Source organism: Nanorana parkeri, unplaced genomic scaffold (genome assembly GCF_000935625.1).
Source record: "Nanorana parkeri isolate BGI_ZX_2015 unplaced genomic scaffold, ASM93562v1 scaffold83, whole genome shotgun sequence".
In the NCBI taxonomy this organism is placed as follows: Eukaryota; Metazoa; Chordata; class Amphibia; order Anura; family Dicroglossidae; genus Nanorana; species Nanorana parkeri.
In genome coordinates, this window is record NW_017306351.1 from 112,885 (window position 1) to 132,135 (window position 19,251).

Below are 19,251 nucleotides of genomic sequence, written 5' to 3' on the forward strand. Positions count from 1 at the left end.
GGTCCGATGTGCGAGCGCGGACGGGCAGAACGGACGGGGGAAGGGGCGGGTACAGCTGGCTCTGCCTCTAGATAGGCAGAGCCAGCTGTCACTCACGCAGCTGGGCGGATCCCAACGTCCAGGTCGGGATCCGCTCCGGCTGCGGCGTCTCAGTATACTGCGAGCAGTAGCTTGCGGTATACTGAGCTTAGGGTAACTGGAGGACGCTAGTTTGTGTCCTCCCGTTACCCTAAGGAGAACTATGGGGAAAAACACTGACCCCATAGTTCTCCTTTAATGAGTTTTATCTATCAGTTTCCATTTAGGTTGTACATGTGCCCTTAGCTGTGAAAGTTAAAAATGCTTCAACTGATGCAATATGAGTTGGGCAATCATGTAATAGTTATTTTATTTAGAATGCTATTGCTAGGTGAAGTTCCAGATTCATGTAGCTTCTCTTAATCCACCTTTTCATAATTACCATATTGTTTGTGGTAATTTGAATGCCTGATTATTGAAAAGCATTCTTGTAACAGACAGCAGGTTTGAGGCTTGTACAAGGTTGATCCATTAGCCTCATACTGTGTACTGGGATTAGTATGCACATGTTTATTAATCTACAAATATTAGGAATAAAAAAAAAAAAGTAAAATGAATTATTACTGTTTTGTTGGTCTTACAAAAACAACCAACTGACTGCTTAAACAAAAAGTTTGTAACAAAAGCAGGATTATATGCAATATTATGTGTTGTTAACTTTATAATACAAATTATGAAAAGTCACCTTAAGAAATTGGACCATTTATCTTTTAGAGAAAGAAATTTAACTAAAGTAGATCCCTTTCATTCAATTTTCTGAAAAGAAAAACACCTGTAAGCCCTGCTCTATCTTCAGAACAAAACAAAAAAAAACCTGAATGTATCAACTTAAGTTATTTTAGTTATGTGAGTTGTACATATTAGAGCAACATATGTTTACTATTTGTTGGGGCTGTCCCAGAAAATGTAAAAATTCTCCTAAGATTATTTGCTTGTACTCTGCAAATTCTTTAGTGCAGCAAGTTTATTTGATTAAAAATGAATGCCTGGAGGCAGGCTTTAAAGTCTAAGCACATAATGGACTAATATATCACCTCAAGCATTTGAATTTACAACAATAATGTGTTTTCTTTTTCTAGGCTTCCTCATTGGCAAGTGATGAGGTTTAAAGCTTCAGTCTCAGTAACTGCACCCCTGTGACTATAATTACTTCATTTTAGCCACTAACTTTAACTATGATGATAATTGTTTTAAGTTAAGCTGGCCATATGCTGTCATATTTTTTTCATTCAACCTGCGGACTGAACGAAAAAAATTAAACAGATTGCTCCATCCACGCTAAACATCGTGGATAGATGAATCTCCCACTGGGCTATAGTATTTTAACACCAGTGATTGACAGAAGCTGAATGGTTGCTGTCACAGTTTGCCCAAATATTTGCTGACCAGCTCCTTCAATTTTCTGATTGAAGGATACCGGGCGAAAGGTTGCTGAGAGGGTCACCCACTGAATGAGTTTGAGAACCAGATGAAATTTGCACAGTTTATGGCCAGCTTTATAAGTTAGGATCACACCACCCAGTCTGAGGTTGATATACAGGTAGACTACTTTTTAGTAGATTTAGCCATGAATTTATAAAGCAAAAGCAGATAAATCTGGAGCATGTACCCAAAATTGATGGTGATTATACATGGACCGATAAAGTCAAGAAAAACATGTAATTTTCCATCTATTCCAGTTTTGGATAATTCATACACAAGATCATTATTTTAGACCTTTAATGGATAATAACTGATACACTTTAAAAAATAAAACTTCTAAACTTGAACACACATATGAACTGTGGATATATATAAGGAAATAGTAATGTCTGGGAGGTATATTATGGAATAAAGTCTCTAAATAATATACATAATGTTTTAGCACCATTAATTCTACTAACATCAGCAATAAGGAAATCAGGGGAAAGTACTTCCTTCAAGTGAAAATACATGTAATGCAATCAACCCACAATGATACCATCACACTCTGCTAATTAAATATATTTGGGATAAGATATTGAAGAGCAAAGTCTTTCCTTTAGTCATGGTTCAATGAACATACTTTTTTCCAAGCTTAAGACAGTGCTGTATAGGTTTAATTAAAGCCAAGTAGGTTTATTGGAAGGATAAGATATGAAGAGATGATCAGACAATGAGTGTGGGTGGCAGGTAGAACACCTAAAAGGTCGTGAACTACTTGAGTCTGTGCATTTAGGAGTGGATTAGAGAAAGTGATAGGCCCAGAGAATTTCAAAAGGGTAGCAGATGTAAGAATAAATTCAAATATGTCTCACATAATAGGCAGCAGAAAATTGGGCACAACTACAATAACCATGAAGCTAAATACAGAAGGTTCTCTTCCCAGTTATATTCAAATTGGCATCTGCACTTAAAAAATTAACCAGGAGCAACATAAAAGCTGATCTTTTCTATGCACTGTTAGCTATTTATATAATCCTGGCTTTAAGACTTGTCATTAGTTTCTATTTTACAGTATTTAATGATTATATTGATCTTAGGGGTGTTTCATAAAATATAATGGATGCAATTTATTGCAATTAAATTTAGTTATCTGACATACATGTACAGTATTCTACCTCTATTTAAAAATGTAAAAAGTATTGCCTTGTAAAATATTTCTATATTGGGGAGGTCTGGTTAGCATCTGGGTTTTTGTACAGGTTTTTTTTCCATTGACAGATGAAAGTAGTAAATGTTTATTTTTTTTAATTTTATTGAAGAATGAGTTTGGAACATAAATGGGGTGCATGTGCATAGAATATGGAAGTCAGGGCAATATATCTTGCTGATCAGTAAGGTAAAATGTGTCATGTCCAATTTTCACACATTTTGGGCTATCATATCAGATAAAGGTTTGAAACTGAAATGGTAAAGATTAACAGTCAGGTTTATCCACGTCTGCCCAAGGTATTTTAAAACCATGGGTTTCCACTAGAAAGAAGGCTTTTCACATACATTGTACTCTCTCTGAGTACTGAGTTGTCAGACTTGGGACAATTAGGCACAATCAGAATTTAAAGCATAAAAGGAGTACACGACCTGCGTATGTGACCAGTTTGTTTTCTGAATTTCCCAGGATCATTCTATGGGGTCTATTCACAAAGCTGCCGAGGGCAGCCGAGTGAATGACCGATCAGAAGTGAAGTGAGCCGAACACCGGTCGGCTATTCTCTTCAGGCTGGTACGGCTGATTTCAGCCGTATATCGGCTGAAATCAGCCGTACATCGGCTTGCTTCGTGTGGCTTCGGATCAGCCGAACATGCTCAGCATGTTCGGCTGACCCGAAGTGCAGAAGGAGTTCGACTCAGCCGATCCAACATCTGGATCGGCTGAGCCGAACCTCCGGCAGGCTTCACACTGCTGTTCGGGCTATTCTGAAAGATCCCGAACAGCAGTGAGAGAATAGCCGAATGCCGCCGAGCGGCATTTGGATCGGCTGTTCTGCTCAGTCCCTCAGAGGCACCGAGCAGAACAGAAAAAGAGTGAAAATAGTAGAAAAAAGTAAATAGAAAATGATTGTGCAGAGCTAGCAGTGACAGCTAGCTCCGCCCAATAGTTTCCTATTGTCCGGCGGCTCTGCTGCTGTAAAAAAAAAAGTTTAAAAAATGTGAAAACTCTCCCTGGCGCCCCGGGAGCCCACCGCTCTCGGCCGCCAAGGAGAGAAACACAGCTGTGTCTTTTTTTCTTCATTCTGGCACGAGCGATGTCAGAATAGAGGAAAAAAAAATTCCCATTCAAAAGCATTGAGAGTTTACTATTGGCTATTTCAATTTGCAATAGCCAATAGTAAACTAGCATTGTTCCCGCCCTCTGCTGGTGGACCTGGTGGGGAACTGCAAAAGAGGGCGGGTACAATGCTAGTTTACTATTGGCTATTGCAATAGAAATAGCCAATAGTAATGTCCCAATGCTTTTGAATGGGACTTTTTTTTTTTCTCTATTCTGACATCGCTCCGTGTCAGAATAAAGAAAAAAGACACAGCGGGGTTTTTCTCCTTGGCGGCCAGGAGCAGGAGACTCCCGGGGCGCCAGGGAGAGTCAGATGCTTGGAGATCAGTGTCCCTGGTTAGCAACCAGGGACGCTGATCTCTCTGAAAGTGGCCGGAGCCAGCCGTAAGATCACGGCTGGCTCCGCCCAGCTGTCAGAAGCAGGCTGTTGGCCGTCCAATGGACGGCCGCTCGGCCAGCTTCGTCTTTCAGCATGGCTCAGCGCTCGACTGAGCCGCTCGGCCATGATCGGGAGCTGTACGGGCTATTGTGAATAGCCCGTACAGCACCCCCTCGGTTCTCCTGAACCGAAGGGGTCCTGGTGCCGAAGGATCGGCCGAAGCTACGGCCAGATCCTTCGGCAGCTTTGTGAATAGACCCCTATGTATATGTGTATTCCTCCTAAATGAGGTTAATAAGCTTTTGAGTATTAAATCAAATAGCATTTTGCAGAGGGGGCAGCCTTTTCTTTTTGGTTCGAAAGATTCTGAAAGGTATCCATTAAAGTGAACATTTGGATGTAAATAAAGCCTTATATAAAACAATAATAGTGTGCATTAATATACTGCCTTTGGATATAGCGAAAGTATTTGTATACTGCTATAGGTCACTGTACAATCTACCTTCCCTGAGAATGAGGTACAAAAGTAAGAATCTTTCTCACATATTCCAAAACATAAAAACGAATAGCTGACATTTTCATAAAGAACCTAAAGACTCTTTATGCAAATGCCCTGTCGGAAACTGTTCAGGGCCACACGACTTCTGGTGACCCTGCTGACCACCAGAGATTTCCTTCACATTGGAGGGATTTCCTCTTACTTCTTGTCATGGCTGTCTGACAGGAAGTGAAGGAAATTCTTCCCAATAGGATGCTGATGGCCAAAAAAAAAAGCTAAAAAGGAGTCATACTCTTCCCTTACTCTATCCAAATCTATCAGTTTTACTTTAAAGAGAACTCTCTTGCCTACACTACAAAAACTCCAGACAAATGTTTTGCATTTAAAGTAATAAAGAAACAGGGTTTTGGTCCTATGCTCATAGTTTGGATCCTACTGTAGCTCTTTACTCATTCCGCATGCGCACTGCAAAGTAGGACAGCACACCACAACACATGGTTGTGATATGCTAAAATGCAGCCTGCCCCATTTTCACATGCACTGCTGAGAATTCCAGCCCATTAACTTTGAATAGACTGTTTAATGCACAGCAATGCAATGTGGGGTGAATGGGCCCTTACGGATGTAGTTTTGTATTTTTTTTTTAGTGCTGGGGGGTGCATAGATATAAATGATGGGGCTTATAGCTACATTTTTACATTTTGATGGTCTTAACATAGAAAGCACATTATTAGGGAGCAGTGCTGTGGATAGATGGAGAACAGCAGCATCTAAGATCTAGGACCTTACTATAAATTTCAAGCCCTCTCACCCCTTCCATAGCAAACAAGTGCTGAAAGAACTGGTCTAGTAATCAGTTAATTAATCAATAAGCAGGCAAACATACATAAAACAGTTGTAGTAGCAATAATGATAACCATCATGATACATTATTTTATAGATCATGCCATAATTGTTAAAGTGGCACTAAACTCAGGAGCTCAATTTAAAAAATGCATGCAAGTACCTTAATTATTAACAAAAATGTATCACTCAGCAATAGATCCTCAAATCATCTTTGAATTGGTCCTTCCTTCTGGAGGGTGGCAACTTTTGTTCCCCACAGTCAGGGGCTGACTGGCAACTTTTAGCCCAGGGGGCAAGTACAACCCAGAGGCCCATGGAATACGGGTGCGTGTGTGTGCCGCAGAGGTGGTTCCCTAATTAGGATCTCAGGTGGCCAATGCGGAACGCCAGGTGGTCAGTACGGGCTCTCTGCTAAAAAACAAAAGGCTCCAGTGATGGACTACTAGTTTGTATTGAGATTGTAGTCCATCACAGGAGCAAGCTTGGAGCAGTGGAAATAAGAAAAAAAAAAGTGGCATCAGAGAGGCCCGGGGGGCAATTGCCACCCTGCCCCCCGGCCCTGTCCGCCCCTGCCCACAGTCCCTGTGTGTTGTAAATTAGCCACTGCTCCATACTTGCTCCCGTGAGGGAGTACAATCTCACATTTAGTTTGCTAATTTCATGGGAGCAAGTTTTAGAGCAGTGGCCTCTGTACAACACACATAGGAACCATGCATAACAAAAATAGCCACCCTTCAGAAGATAGGACAGTGTTAGGACAAAATCAGAGATGATTTTAGGATCTACAGCTGAGTGATACACAAATAAGCTACATTTTTGTTCATAGTTAACAGATAAGTAAACTTTTTGTTAATAGTTAAGGTACTTGATTGCATTTTTAAGATTAAACTCCTGAGTTTTGTATTGCTTTAATGCTCCTACACATACTTACTCTGTAACCTTAATAGAAACATCTTAAAACTTTGGCTTTTTTGCAGATCTACAGACCTCAGCTGTATTATCACATTTTAGCTGGGAAGATGCTCTTGACAGCCTAAAGAGGTTTGCATTAGGCATGCAGAGTTTAAGGGCTGGCTAAGAGCTGGAGCTGTGAGTGCAATGACTTTACACTGCTAAGACAGCTTACCAAAAAAAAGAAAAGTATTTTTGTGACTAACGATGATCATGAAGGCATTATTGTTTTCCCCCCACCTCCTGCTGGTAACTATTTTTCTCAGCCCACCCATAGCTGGGCACTGTTGCTCTCCCCAACCTCTGGATGGACACTATTATACCTCCAACCCCCTGTTGGGCACTATTGTACCTCCCACCACATGCTCAACACTGTTCCTCCCACCCCCTGCTGAGCATCAGTGCTGGCCCCTCACCCCCCACTGAGCATCAATGCTCCCACCACCTCCCATTGCCACAAATGGAAGTTTTTTACTCCCCTCCACTGACCACCAATGCCAGGGCATTCCTTCTCTTACTGACTACCAACAGCAGACATTTTTTCCTCTCACTCTCCACTGGCATGGGACATTTCTACCACGACCACCAACACTGAGAATTTTTTCTACCCAGGGACTACTCACTCCAGGGAATTCTCCTTACCCCAACCAGAGGTCTTTTTTACCCCACAACTGATACTGGGATTTTTTACTCCAACTGACCAACAATGTAAGGGGCCCTATAAAACATATTCCTACATACTCGTAGAAGATGCATTTTGGTGCACTCTGTACATTGTGTTGTACTGTGCATTGTCCTGACTGCTATACACTATATGCTGTGTAATTGGTTACATAGACATGACACCTATACTCTATACACTGTTTTGTGTATGGAAATTCCTGACAAAAGTATTTATTTTGCTCAACAGTTGATTGTTGCTCTGTAGTTTGCAACTAATGCAGTTATTGTTTAGTCCCTGTTCACACCTATGCATTTTGTAGCTGAATGTATATTGATAGCACAGTACAATTTGTACTTACTTTAACTTACTTTTACTTTACTTTTTGGGGGAAAATATTTCATTCTTTGCGCAGATAGGGTTACGTGCAGATCTCTATTTATCTAATGTAATGCTAGTGATCAGCTAGCCATGCAGCAGCTACCGGCAAAACCTGTGCTATATCATTACGTTAGTATTCATACAAATTGCTCTGCTTCAGCAATTTGTAGCTAAGCCATAGGGGTGTCGCTAGGTATCTTGTTGCTGACATGAAATGCTGCACAAACTCATACACTGAGGGACTGAGATACAAATCACTGTAAAATAAGTCTGTTCGCAATTCCATAGAAAATAACTATGATTTCTTTAGCCAGGGAAAAAAAAGAGGCTCACTGTTACAAGATTGTCAATGTGACATGGCCCTTACAGTTAGTGGGAAAAAGACAGATCTGCTGGCAGGGTCAACAGGTAATAAAACTATGCAACAAATGTGACCAAAACCCCCCCAAAAACTGCTGTTATAGGAGAATCATGGTGTGAGTGAAAAACACAGACACTGAAGCTTTACTGATCGGGAAGTCAGCAAACACATACCGCCGATTGCTGGCTTCCCAATCCTCTCCCTGCGGAGAGCGGTAGCTGTCAGTCACCTCTCCTCGTAGGGATTCCCCCCCTCCCCTCTCAGTTTCTCCAGCACTGATTGCAAGAATGGATGGGGGAGAGGGGGGGGGCGGGCACAGCCTCTAGAGAGGTAGAGCTAGCTGTCAATCCTCCACTGGCCAGCAACAAGCCAAGCGAATCTCGACAGTATTTTCAGGATCCTTCTGGCTGCGGCGTGGCTCTGCGCTCTCAGCATATAGCGGGCAATAGCCCTTTATATACTGAGTTTTGGGTCACTGTAGGACATTAGTATATGTCCCCCTGTGACCCTGAAGAGAACTCTGGCCAAAAAAGGTTAGGCCTTAGCTCTCTTTTAATGCTAGTGACAGTCTGCATCATATGCCATTTTTCATTTTGTCTAGTTATACTTTAAATCTAGTTGATCTCTTTTAAATTTTTACTCAAAACTAAATTGAGAAGACGAGTTGATTCCAGAGAATTAATAAATATTTGCATATCTAATTAGCATTTTGCTATTATTTTTAATTCATAATTCAGTAACAATCTAAGATAACCTTTAGAATCACTACAACATTCTGTTAATGGCAAAACACACCAAATATGAACTGACATAGCAGCTAGAGTCTATCATAATAAAAAGGGCTGGATAGAAAAGCTTTGTGAATTTTACAATAAATAAATAAATACAGTTGCTAATTGTAGCAAGCTCTAAAAACAGTTGGGAGCCCTGAGATACTGACATTCTAATAGTGCTAGTATATCACTATAGCTTTAGCTTTTCAGCATTTTTTTGAATTTAGATTGAATCCAGTAGTAGTTTTTTAGTACTTCATCTTTTCACAGTGGTTATCCTTCAAATACATTTTAAGTATGATTTACCAAGCACATATAGAATACCAATCATGTACAATATTTTAAGATAAAAAATGAAATAAATGTCACATTAACAACACAAACGAATGCTTAAAATACATGGTAGTTTCCACTCAAAGAACTTCACAAAGCACTATTTACATCTAAACCGTAAATCCGTAACATCAAGACATACTTTTATGTGAACGGTATAATTAGAGATCTTCAAATGTTATCATCTGAGGTCCAGATAATTTTTGCCAGCTGTTTGTTCACAGATGAATAGTAAACTAGTAAGGCATGCATGCAATGGACGATTGCCTGCGCTTCGCTGGATAATATCTGCCTGGTTCGTGAACCACACTATTGCTGACCAGTGTGGTGTTATTAAATAAGCCCATCTGAGGGAATCACATATATGTTATCTAGTGATATGTGGTATGCTGAAGTGGGATTTGTAGTTAACAGCACAGTGGCTAGCAAGGTATGCTAACCCTTAGCAACCAAAGAGGATAAAATCAGCATTTTTTTCTCACCAAAAAGACAGCATGTGAGATAGGTGCTGACATTAATTCTGATTGCCGTATTACCAGGATTTCCCATTTTGCCAGACATTGCTGAGAGAGTCCGGCAGTCTGTTTATAGTGAAATTTTTTTTTTTTCCATCAGAATCCCAGAGATTTTCTAACGGGACGGAAAAGCATTGTGTGCATCAAAAAGCTATTTTTTATGATTGCAAGTGCTACTTATTGCTCAGTCAGTAAGTGTTTAGGGACCTGGCTTTATAATACTGCAGGGCTCTCCTTGCCATCAATATGCAAAAACCATAAGCAAAAAAAATTAAAGCAGAATGCTAGGCAGATAGAAAAGACACAAATGCATGCAGTTTTGTAATCATGAACACATCGTTCATTTAAATTTTTTAACGCATGCAGTGTAAGTACCTGAATTTGACCTGGTATCAGTCTCTTGCAGCCCCTGTATAGCAGAGCTCAGAGAGCAGGAGGAAGAAGCAGCACATAGAGTCAATCAGCTGTACTGCATTGCAAGGAACATGGTGAAAGGAGGAGAGCATGGGGCCAGAGAGATAAACTTATGTGCACTCCTTCTCCTTTCACAGTCCAGTCACAGGGTGGGGAGGACACCTGTAAGTAAAAGTTAAACTGCAGTGGAAACAAATATAGGTTACATTCCCTGCCAGGCAAGGCTGTGCTATGCAGAAGAGCATGAAACCTCAGGACTAGATGGACAGAAAAACAAATCTTTTGGCAGCCAAAACAGCTTTTTTTCATGTATTCATTCTTTATATGAATTCATCTGTTCACCTTCAAGTTCACCTTTAAAGGAGAACTATGGGGTGAGTGTTTTTCCCCATAGTTCTCCTTAGGGTAACGGGAGGACACAAACTAGCGTCCTCCCGTTACCCTAAGCTCAGTATATCGCGAGCTACAGCTCGCGGTATACTGAGACGCCGCAGCCGGAGTGGATCCCGACATCGATGTCGAGATCCGCACAGCTGCGTGAGTGACAACTAGCTCTGCCTATCTAGAGGCAGAGCCAGCTGTACCCGCCCCCTCCCCCGTCCGTTCTGCCAGTCAGCTCTGGCAGATCGGAGAGGGGAATCCAGCCCCTCCCCCTGTCACGGCAGAGAGCCGTGACAGGATCGAGAGGTGAGCGAACCCGGTATGTGTTCGCTCACCTCCCGATCTACTGAGCCGGCCTGTGACAGTCTCATTGTCACAGGTCGGCTAGAACTATGAGGTGAGTGGAAATCACTCATCGCATAGTTCTCCTTTAAGATTAAAGACCTACACTACAAAATGTAATACAATGGATATTAAACATGTTTATAGATAATAAGAGTATAGATAATAAGAACTGAGAAAATTATGTTAGGTTGTATTAGCAAGTAAGTGTTTAGTCAGTAAACAAGGAAAATTCTTTAAATATTTAACCTTTGTATATTTTTTTATTTTTTCAAGCATGTTTCCAGTTATGCATGCCCTGCAGACACGGCAAATTAATGCGGCCCTTTGCTGCCACAGCAACCAACTACAAATATTGCACTTCCTGGCCTCGGAATATAGGTCACATGGTTTAGAATAGATAAAGTGGGTTTTGTTATGTGCCAGCCCTTTTACTATAAAAAAAGGCAGGGTTTCCAGCAGCCATAAGGTCTCTCAAAGTAGATGTAAGCCCTTTAATGGATATCCTTTAGGTAGCAAAATGCTGTATGTCTTGGGGAATTTGGAGATTGAGAGAGGGGAAGGATTTTTAAATAGTCAGCAGGCATAATCTTAGATGGCAGTTCAGACATCCCAACCTGCAAAACCTTATTTCAGGGAGGTTCCCGTCTCATTTCAGGGAGGTGCCCTTTCGGTTTTTCAGGTTTTTTTATATTATTATTATTATTATTAATTAATGGTATAGCACCCATATCTCCAGTGGTGCTGTGCTAAATATTATTAACAATAATGATCAATACAGACAAAATAAATACATTTATACATTTATGAAATAAAAGGTGTATACAATGGCAACTATAAACTATTCATTGCACTATGAACAAGAGGTCTGAGCCATATACAGGGCAGCTCAGTGACAGGCAAGCAAGTTAGCTGCTACCACTAGGTCTCTAGTCAGCCTGTGTTTCTCCCACTGTGTCACCCACCTTGCTGAAACTCTGGTTCTCCATCTCTACATCCACTTCTCTGCCATTACATCCAGTCCACACCTGGCACTACAGCAACTGATGCAGCCGGTTACAGGTCAATGACAACTTAGCTCAGAGGCCACAACAATGCAAAAGCCAATCACAGATAGCTATTTTCTACTACCTTGCCCTCTAACAGGGAGATGTGTCCCTCACAAACCAGTCATAGGAAAGTATTGTTAGGTTTGGCTGCAGTTGTGGCACAGAGATCAGAATGCCATGGGGCTGCTGCCCGTGAACCACATGTTTGACATGTACGCTCTAAAAATCACATTTCTTTTACCCTTTTAGAGTTGTCTGTTGTAGTCTTTGAGAATGAATTACCTCTAGAGAGGTTAAGGTTTTCCTGTTTTAAAGCTTTTTACTGCTAATTCAAAATATGTAATACTTTAATGTCCATGGTCGGGAACGGGTGCACTTAAATATTATAAATTATATACTTTACTGGATTTGTATTATCTTCACATGCACACAGATATTTAACATGTATTGGCCTCAACAACCTCCCTGTTGAGGTCTCCTCCCCCCTCCAAGCCCCCATAGCAGCCATTACACCACTGTTAAGCAATATTTCTTCACAATACATGCAGCTAGCGAGGCCAGTGAGGGCTTGTTTTAAAGCACTTTTACTGCTTGTTAACCATATGTAAAATTGTAATGTCCATAGTCTGGGAACAGGCGCACTTTTAAAGCTAATTTACAAGCAGAACAAACAAACTAAAAAACGCTCCTTATCCATCCCCTGTTTTTATTACAAATAAAAACCCCAATACTTTCCTAAAAATCCATGACACACAAATTTTAGGTCTTTCTTGTTCTCTGTAGTGTGGAAGAGTCTGGTCTCCACGCCCCTTCCTGGTAATGTTTACACTGCAGATTGGCTCTCAGAAGGGCATAGTATGGTCCTGCAACATTCACCAGTGATGTCATGCAAGGGGTGGATAAAGACTGATTGGCTGGACCAATAAAGAGGAAGCAGAGCAGCTTAAGAACATCAATAGCGGCTACCAGAAGAGGATTACATGACAGAGGATTTATGTAAATTTTTATGTTTGATTGCCTGGAGGTTGCCTGGAGTTAGGTTTTAAATGCTTGCATTTTTTTTCCAAAAAAAACAGGGTTGCAGCTATGAACAGACAAATTTCCAAGATATTTAAAAAAAAGAATTTGATAGCAAATATTAGTACTTTAATAACCTAAGACGTGATGACAGCATACTGTAGCACCATCCTAGCAGGATATAGCAATATTTCTTTCTATATCCCCTTAATTAAATAGAACCTATGCTATAGCTCTTCCACCTAATTACCACATCTTCGAGAAGTTCGTTTTTAGTGATACCATAAAGATGTGATGGTTTGTATGATTCATTCATTTAGTGCTATTCCTGAAATTCTTAGAAATATATGTGGTTGAAGATTCTTGTGGAAGTCACTGAGGTTATAAGCAGAGTATGTTTTGATCACTCACGAATGATAAGCAAACAAGAATTATATTTCCAGATCAACAGCCTGCATTTTGTAGTTGCCATGGAGAGCTGGAAAAGCAGATAGCACCAACCCTAATGTATGAGCATTGGCTCTAATATGAGGCATCCATTAATGTGGGAACACAGTGGGATTCATGTACTAAAAGAATAGAGAATTGTCACTTTCCACAGGAAATGTTCATGTAGCTTAGTGGAGACGAAGCTGTATTCATTTCAATTGTCTGGTCATGTGCAAAAATCCCTGTTTTTCACATTTCCCTTGCACATACTTTAATTTAACCTAGTTTTAATATTTTCTACTTCTCCTCTAGTAAATCAAACCCACTAAACTATATTCTACACAATGTACCCTAACTATTAAAAAAATAAAGCTTATTTCTGTATCACTTGGCTGTAGATTCTGAAATCATGGCTGAATTGATGGTGACACTGTTCTTCCTTCTGGAGGTTGGACACTTTTGTTCACCATGGTCCCTGTGTGTGTTATAAAGTAGCCACCACTCCAAGCTCGCTAGAATACAGTTGCAATACAAATTAGTAAACTAAACCTGATATTGTAGTCCATCGCGGGAGTGAGCTTGGAGCGATGAATCCTTTACAACACACACAGGGGCCATAAGGAACAAAATAAGCCACCCTCCAGAAGGAAGGACAGTGTCAGCAGTAATTCAGAGACGATTTGAGGATGCATAGCCAAGTGATACACAAATAAACAACATTTTGTTAATAGTTAAGCTACTTGAATGCATTTTAAGATTTAACTTGTTTAGAGTTTACTAAAGTTCAGTGTCACTTTAATATGAAGTAGTAGAGTTAGGACTTTTTTATGTTATTACATAAAGAGTTTACAATTAGGAGTCGTCTTTGTGAAAGCACAGTTAACAAATGTTTAACCCACATGCTAATAGTATGCCTACAGCCAATTTTTTTTTTCATTTTGGGTTGAGTAGGGGAGGGTAAAACCTCTGTCATTTTTTGTTTGTTCTTTTTTTGCTGTTTGTGTCTCACTAGGGAAATTTCCCATTTACTTTCTGTACTGTAGACTCAGGAAGTGAGAGAATATCTTTCCAATGTGAGGGAAATTTCCTCTTTGACAGTTGTCACAGGAAAAATTATCCCCATTGCAAGATTTTGCCTCTACTACTGTTCTGGTGACAACCTTAAAATTTGGATTTACTCTCACTTTCATTCCCTGTGACATTGATAATGAGGACAATAGGAGAGAATGAATCTGACAGTTCTTATATCCGCTCACCACTCAATCCAAATCTAAAAAAAGGCCACAAAAATAGACAAAATGTGTGAAATCAGGCCATGTTGAACCAAAAGCCCTCATAAGTAAGAGATCAAAATCTAATCTCATGAGATCTTTTCTTTCTGATGTTGTTATCAAGCACCTCATCAGTGATTCTTTCTGGGTGTTAAACCTCCATGATAGTGTCATACAGGATGTAATCATGTCATGACTCCTGAGCAATATGTGCAGGTCTCATTAGAGTTCCATTGTGTGCTCTTCATTCTGTAGTGGCTGGAGTACCAGTTATGAGAGCAGCTCTAATACCTCTATAATGGACTGAATTAAACCTGTAATCATTCAGCACTGAACCCCTCTACAGCACTGCAACTGGTCTGCTAACTTTACAAGTTAATTACATTTTTTCTTGAGAAACTTAAATCAGATTTGAAAAACTTGTGGCATTCCAAGTGCTGGATATCGAGTGCTGGATATCGAGACACTTAGAGAAGAACTCCAAGTATCTTTTATATTAACCCTTGCAGTGGGGCTACCCCGCACTGCAGGGTTTAACTGCACAAAAAACATAGTTATACTCACCCAAAGCTCAGAGCCAGCTTCTTCTTGGATAGGTCCTTCCAATGTCTCTCCCCCCACCTCTGCAGCTGTCCCGTAAATCATCACATCTATACACAGTATATAGACATGAGGATGCTGAGAAATATTACAATGCTTCAGGGAGGAGGAGATACGCTGAAGGGAGCGCCATGACAGCTGGCCAGCTGGGAGCTTCGGGTGAGTATAACTTTGTTATTTTAACACCTAGACACAAACAAGCACTTAACCCTTGCAGTGCAGGGGTAGTCCCACCGCAAGGGTTAATAAAAACCATTTCCTGGAGTTCTTTGTTCTTTAAAAAATGTCAGCAAGGTCTGGAATAATTGTATAAAAGATTGGGATAATCATAACTCTAGGTAACTGTACTAGTGGATGGCACAATGGCATAGAAGCAATGAAAACAACCAGCCGAGAGAAACATTAAAGTACATAAAAGAATCAAGCACTTACGTGACACAACTGGACGAGGACGCATGGAATGGGCGGGGCTTAGTAACAAAGGTAAGCCGCTGATTGGCCGGAGAAAGACAGGCGATGGGATGAAGAGCTAAAGGCAGAATTGGCCCTGAGAGAAGAAGTACAGTATGGACAGACAGACAGTACAAATAATACAAGGAGGGGGGTGGAACACATAGTGGATACCCTTAGCTCCAGGTCTGGACAAGCTAGGTTACTAAACACAGCTTGAAGGATGTTCATGTGGTTACTAAGTTAACACAGAACTTAAATTTTTAAGGATTGGCTGGTCTTATATAATATGGGAGAGACATGTACACAAATATGATGACATAGAGCTGAGGGAAGTTCCAAACACAGATAACATGGTCCCCTATTCCACCCCCTCTTATTGACAACAAAAACAACTTTAAGGTAAGTAATATATGGGTAGAGTAGACAAGAGCAGCATATGACTTTCCAGATGTGGCTCTCAGCATGCTCTACAGCTGCAAACTAGAAGAGCAAGAGGATATGCAACCGAAAAAAACAACTTGAGAGGCATAGGCTGCCTATCCCTACCGTAGAAAAAGGACACTTACTAGGTACTCTGTTGATGGCCTTCAGTGGTCTGAGCACACGCACAGTTCGGATTGCAGAAAGGTTTATATTCTGTAGATCCAGGGAGTACTCCACCATCCTGCATGTAAAGGGATAATGGAAATTACATTCATTATAATACACAAGTTGTCATGATTGTAAGGCAGAAATAAAGGGAATATTCGGCTGGCTACTTCAGTTCAGCATTACGTTTGACCTTGAATTATATGTCTAGATACCATAAACATAAGATAACAAATATCTAATCCATCCAAACTGACCAAAAATCAATAGACAGTTATGGAGGAATAATGGAAGGCTAATGGAATATTTAGTTTTGACAGAGGGATTGTTTCTGCAAAAGAGGAACAGTTTTGAGTTATAAAAACATGTACTGCTAAGCAATGATTGCTAGATGAGTGTCACTTAACCTAAAAGATTTTATCCGCATCAAGAAACCATCCACAGTTCTAAATGCACGTTCAGGTCATAACAGACACTGTCTAGGAAAATGCATGCATACACTAGGAAGTTAAAAGGATATTTAAACTGAAATGTTTGTATAGAACAGAAAGCCACAGCCACACACGTGACAAGAAAAATTGGAAATGGCTTAAAGGCTTTCTGGTATATTAAATGCTGAACAGATACAATATAAATCTATTATTATATAGTTACATACCGTAGTGACGTTGAAGTTCAACAAATAGAATAAATGAATAAATAACTAAAAATTGTAAACCTGCATATACAGAACCCTATACCCACAGTTGATCCAGATGAAGCAAAATACCCCTTAAGGTCCCCACACACCTTACGATAATCGTACGATAAGCCGTGCGACCTCTACTACTGTAAGGTTACACGACTTTTAACTTACGGACATGTAAAAAAAAAACCCGCCGAGCATCGTACGATGTTCGGCGGGTTTGTGGCATGTCCGTACGATAAAAGCCGTAGGGGCCGGTGTGCGCAAGCCCACACTGCCCGTTCGGCATTGCGGTCATCGGAAGCCCGCCCCTCAGGGGGCATGGCTTGCGATCATCGCAAGTACGATCTGCCTATGCAACATAGGCAGATAGTACGTTTTTTTAAGTACCTTAAACCATCGCAAGACAAAAGTCTTGCGATGGTTGTAAGGTGTGTGCCCAGCCTTATAAAGCATGGTTCAATCTGCTACAACAGGTGGAAAAAACTCCTTTTATATCCGCTAAGGCAATCGGATACGCCCTGGGTCAACAATCTATGGTAAAATTATTTATAAATGTTAATAGCCAGTTATATTCTGTACATTCAGGAATCCATCCAGATTTTTTTTAAACAATCAACTGGGCTAGCTAGGAAGTGTATTTTACATTTGCACAGCTCTTACTGTGAAGAAGCCTATCTGTATGCAGAGGTTAAACCTCTTTTCCTCCAGATGCAGAGTGCTTCCTTGTCTTTTGCAATGACCCTATAGTGACACTAAACTCAGGAGTTAAATCTTAAAAATACATTCAAGTACCTTAACTATTAACAAAAATGTAGCTTATTTGTCCATCACTCAGCTGTAGATCCTCAAATCATCACTGACTTTGTGCTGATATTGTCCTTTATTATGAAGCACTCTGTAAGCACAAATTTAGAGATGATTTAAGGATCTATAGATGAGGGATGCACAAATAAGCTACATTGTTGTTAATAGTTAAGGTACTTGAATGTATTTTTAGGATTTAACTCCTGAGTTTAGTGTCACTTTAAAGGGGATAACTTTGCACCACATTCACTTTATGGAAAATGTATGTTTTTATGCAAGGTTGATCATATCCCGCCTCTTCCCAGGGGAGAATACATTTAGTTCAGTTAATCTTTCTTAATAGGTCATCCATGCCTCTTACCAGTTTAGTTGCCCTTCTCTGCATTCCCTCCAGTTCCTCAACATGTTTTTTTGTGAACTGTTGCCCAATAGGGACGAGGATCAGGTTTAGACTGAAGTAGGACTAGGTCTAAACTTACTGTTTGGAATTCTGCGAATGTGCAAATTAAATATAGTGCTTACCCACCCACTGAGCCAAACCTCAGCTGAAGTGGGAAGTAACACTACTTCAAAATGTGACATCATCAAGGCTCCTGGTTGCTAGGAAGCAGGCAGCTGAATGTAAATAAAAGGGCAGGGATGCTGGTTGGCATAATTGATTAATATAGTATGAATCATATTTGTTCAATGACATTAGTTGGCATCCCTGCCACTTCCCAGTCCCAGTGAATGTGTCAGTGGATTGTCATTTTTGTTTCAGTGGTTTGTCCAGGTTGGCATTCATTGTAATTGATGATGGTGCTACATCACTGGTTGACATAATTAACAATGGATTTGCACCGTTCAATATTTTTCAAAATAAAGGTCAAAGTGTGTGTGTGTGTTTACTTGCATTTTCATTTTTTTGTGTGAATGATTAAGGGGTTTTATGTGCTCCTCACTTATTCATATAGGGAAGGGGGTGGATATATGGGTGCCCCCTTATTTTGTAGTGGACTTCCAGATTGTGATGAATCCCATGCAAACCCCCACATCCCCCTTAAACCAGATGTGGGAAAGAGGCCCTTGTCCTCATCAACATGTGGACAAGGGGCTTTGCTAGGGTGCCTGATATGCATATTTAGGAGGAATCCCGTGTTTTTATATTTTGGCACAGGGTCCCCCAATAATATTCATCCCAGACCTTAACCAAGGATAAAGGTCTTGTCTTGATTTTAGGGGACCCCACTTTTTTGTCTATGACATTTTGTAAAAGAATTTCTGAAAAATGAAATTTTGCTGCTTTTTTTTTTTTTTTTTCTTTTCAAAAGAAACTCTACAGTGTATAGCAGACCCTGCTGACATACATGCCATGCCATTTATTTTTAAAATTCAGCTCCCAGTGACTTCAATGGGGTGTCAGATTAATGTTTAACCTTTTCAATGAGTGCTTCTTACTTCCGGGACCTGGTGCCCCATCTCAGAAGTGCTTCTCATTGGTCAGCGTGGCCATGTGACCAATAAGTGCTCACCATTTGCGAGCTTCATGCTGGACCCTCAGTGCAGGGCTCAGTGCAGTGTATAGTGTATGGAGTTTACACCAGCTGGTGGGGGAAAACCTGGTGCTTGAATGGAAAAAGATATGACCAAGGCGGGGAGAGGTGACAAAGTGGTGTGGGTAAGTTAATTTTCTCACATTTTTGAGAAAGTCAAACACTTTATATCC

At 40.4% G+C, this 19,251-nt stretch overlaps 1 protein-coding gene across 1 annotated transcript in view; it reads right to left on the minus strand.

The window, feature by feature from the left end:
- The window catches only part of LOC108783671 (voltage-dependent T-type calcium channel subunit alpha-1I-like), a 194,801-nt gene that overhangs the window by 94,301 nt on the left and 81,249 nt on the right, over positions 1-19,251 (minus strand). Inside the window, exon 3 of the mRNA XM_018552287.1 lies at positions 16,033-16,130. Coding sequence (XP_018407789.1) covers positions 16,033-16,130 — 98 coding nt within the window. The remainder of the gene's footprint in view (positions 1-16,032; positions 16,131-19,251) is intronic.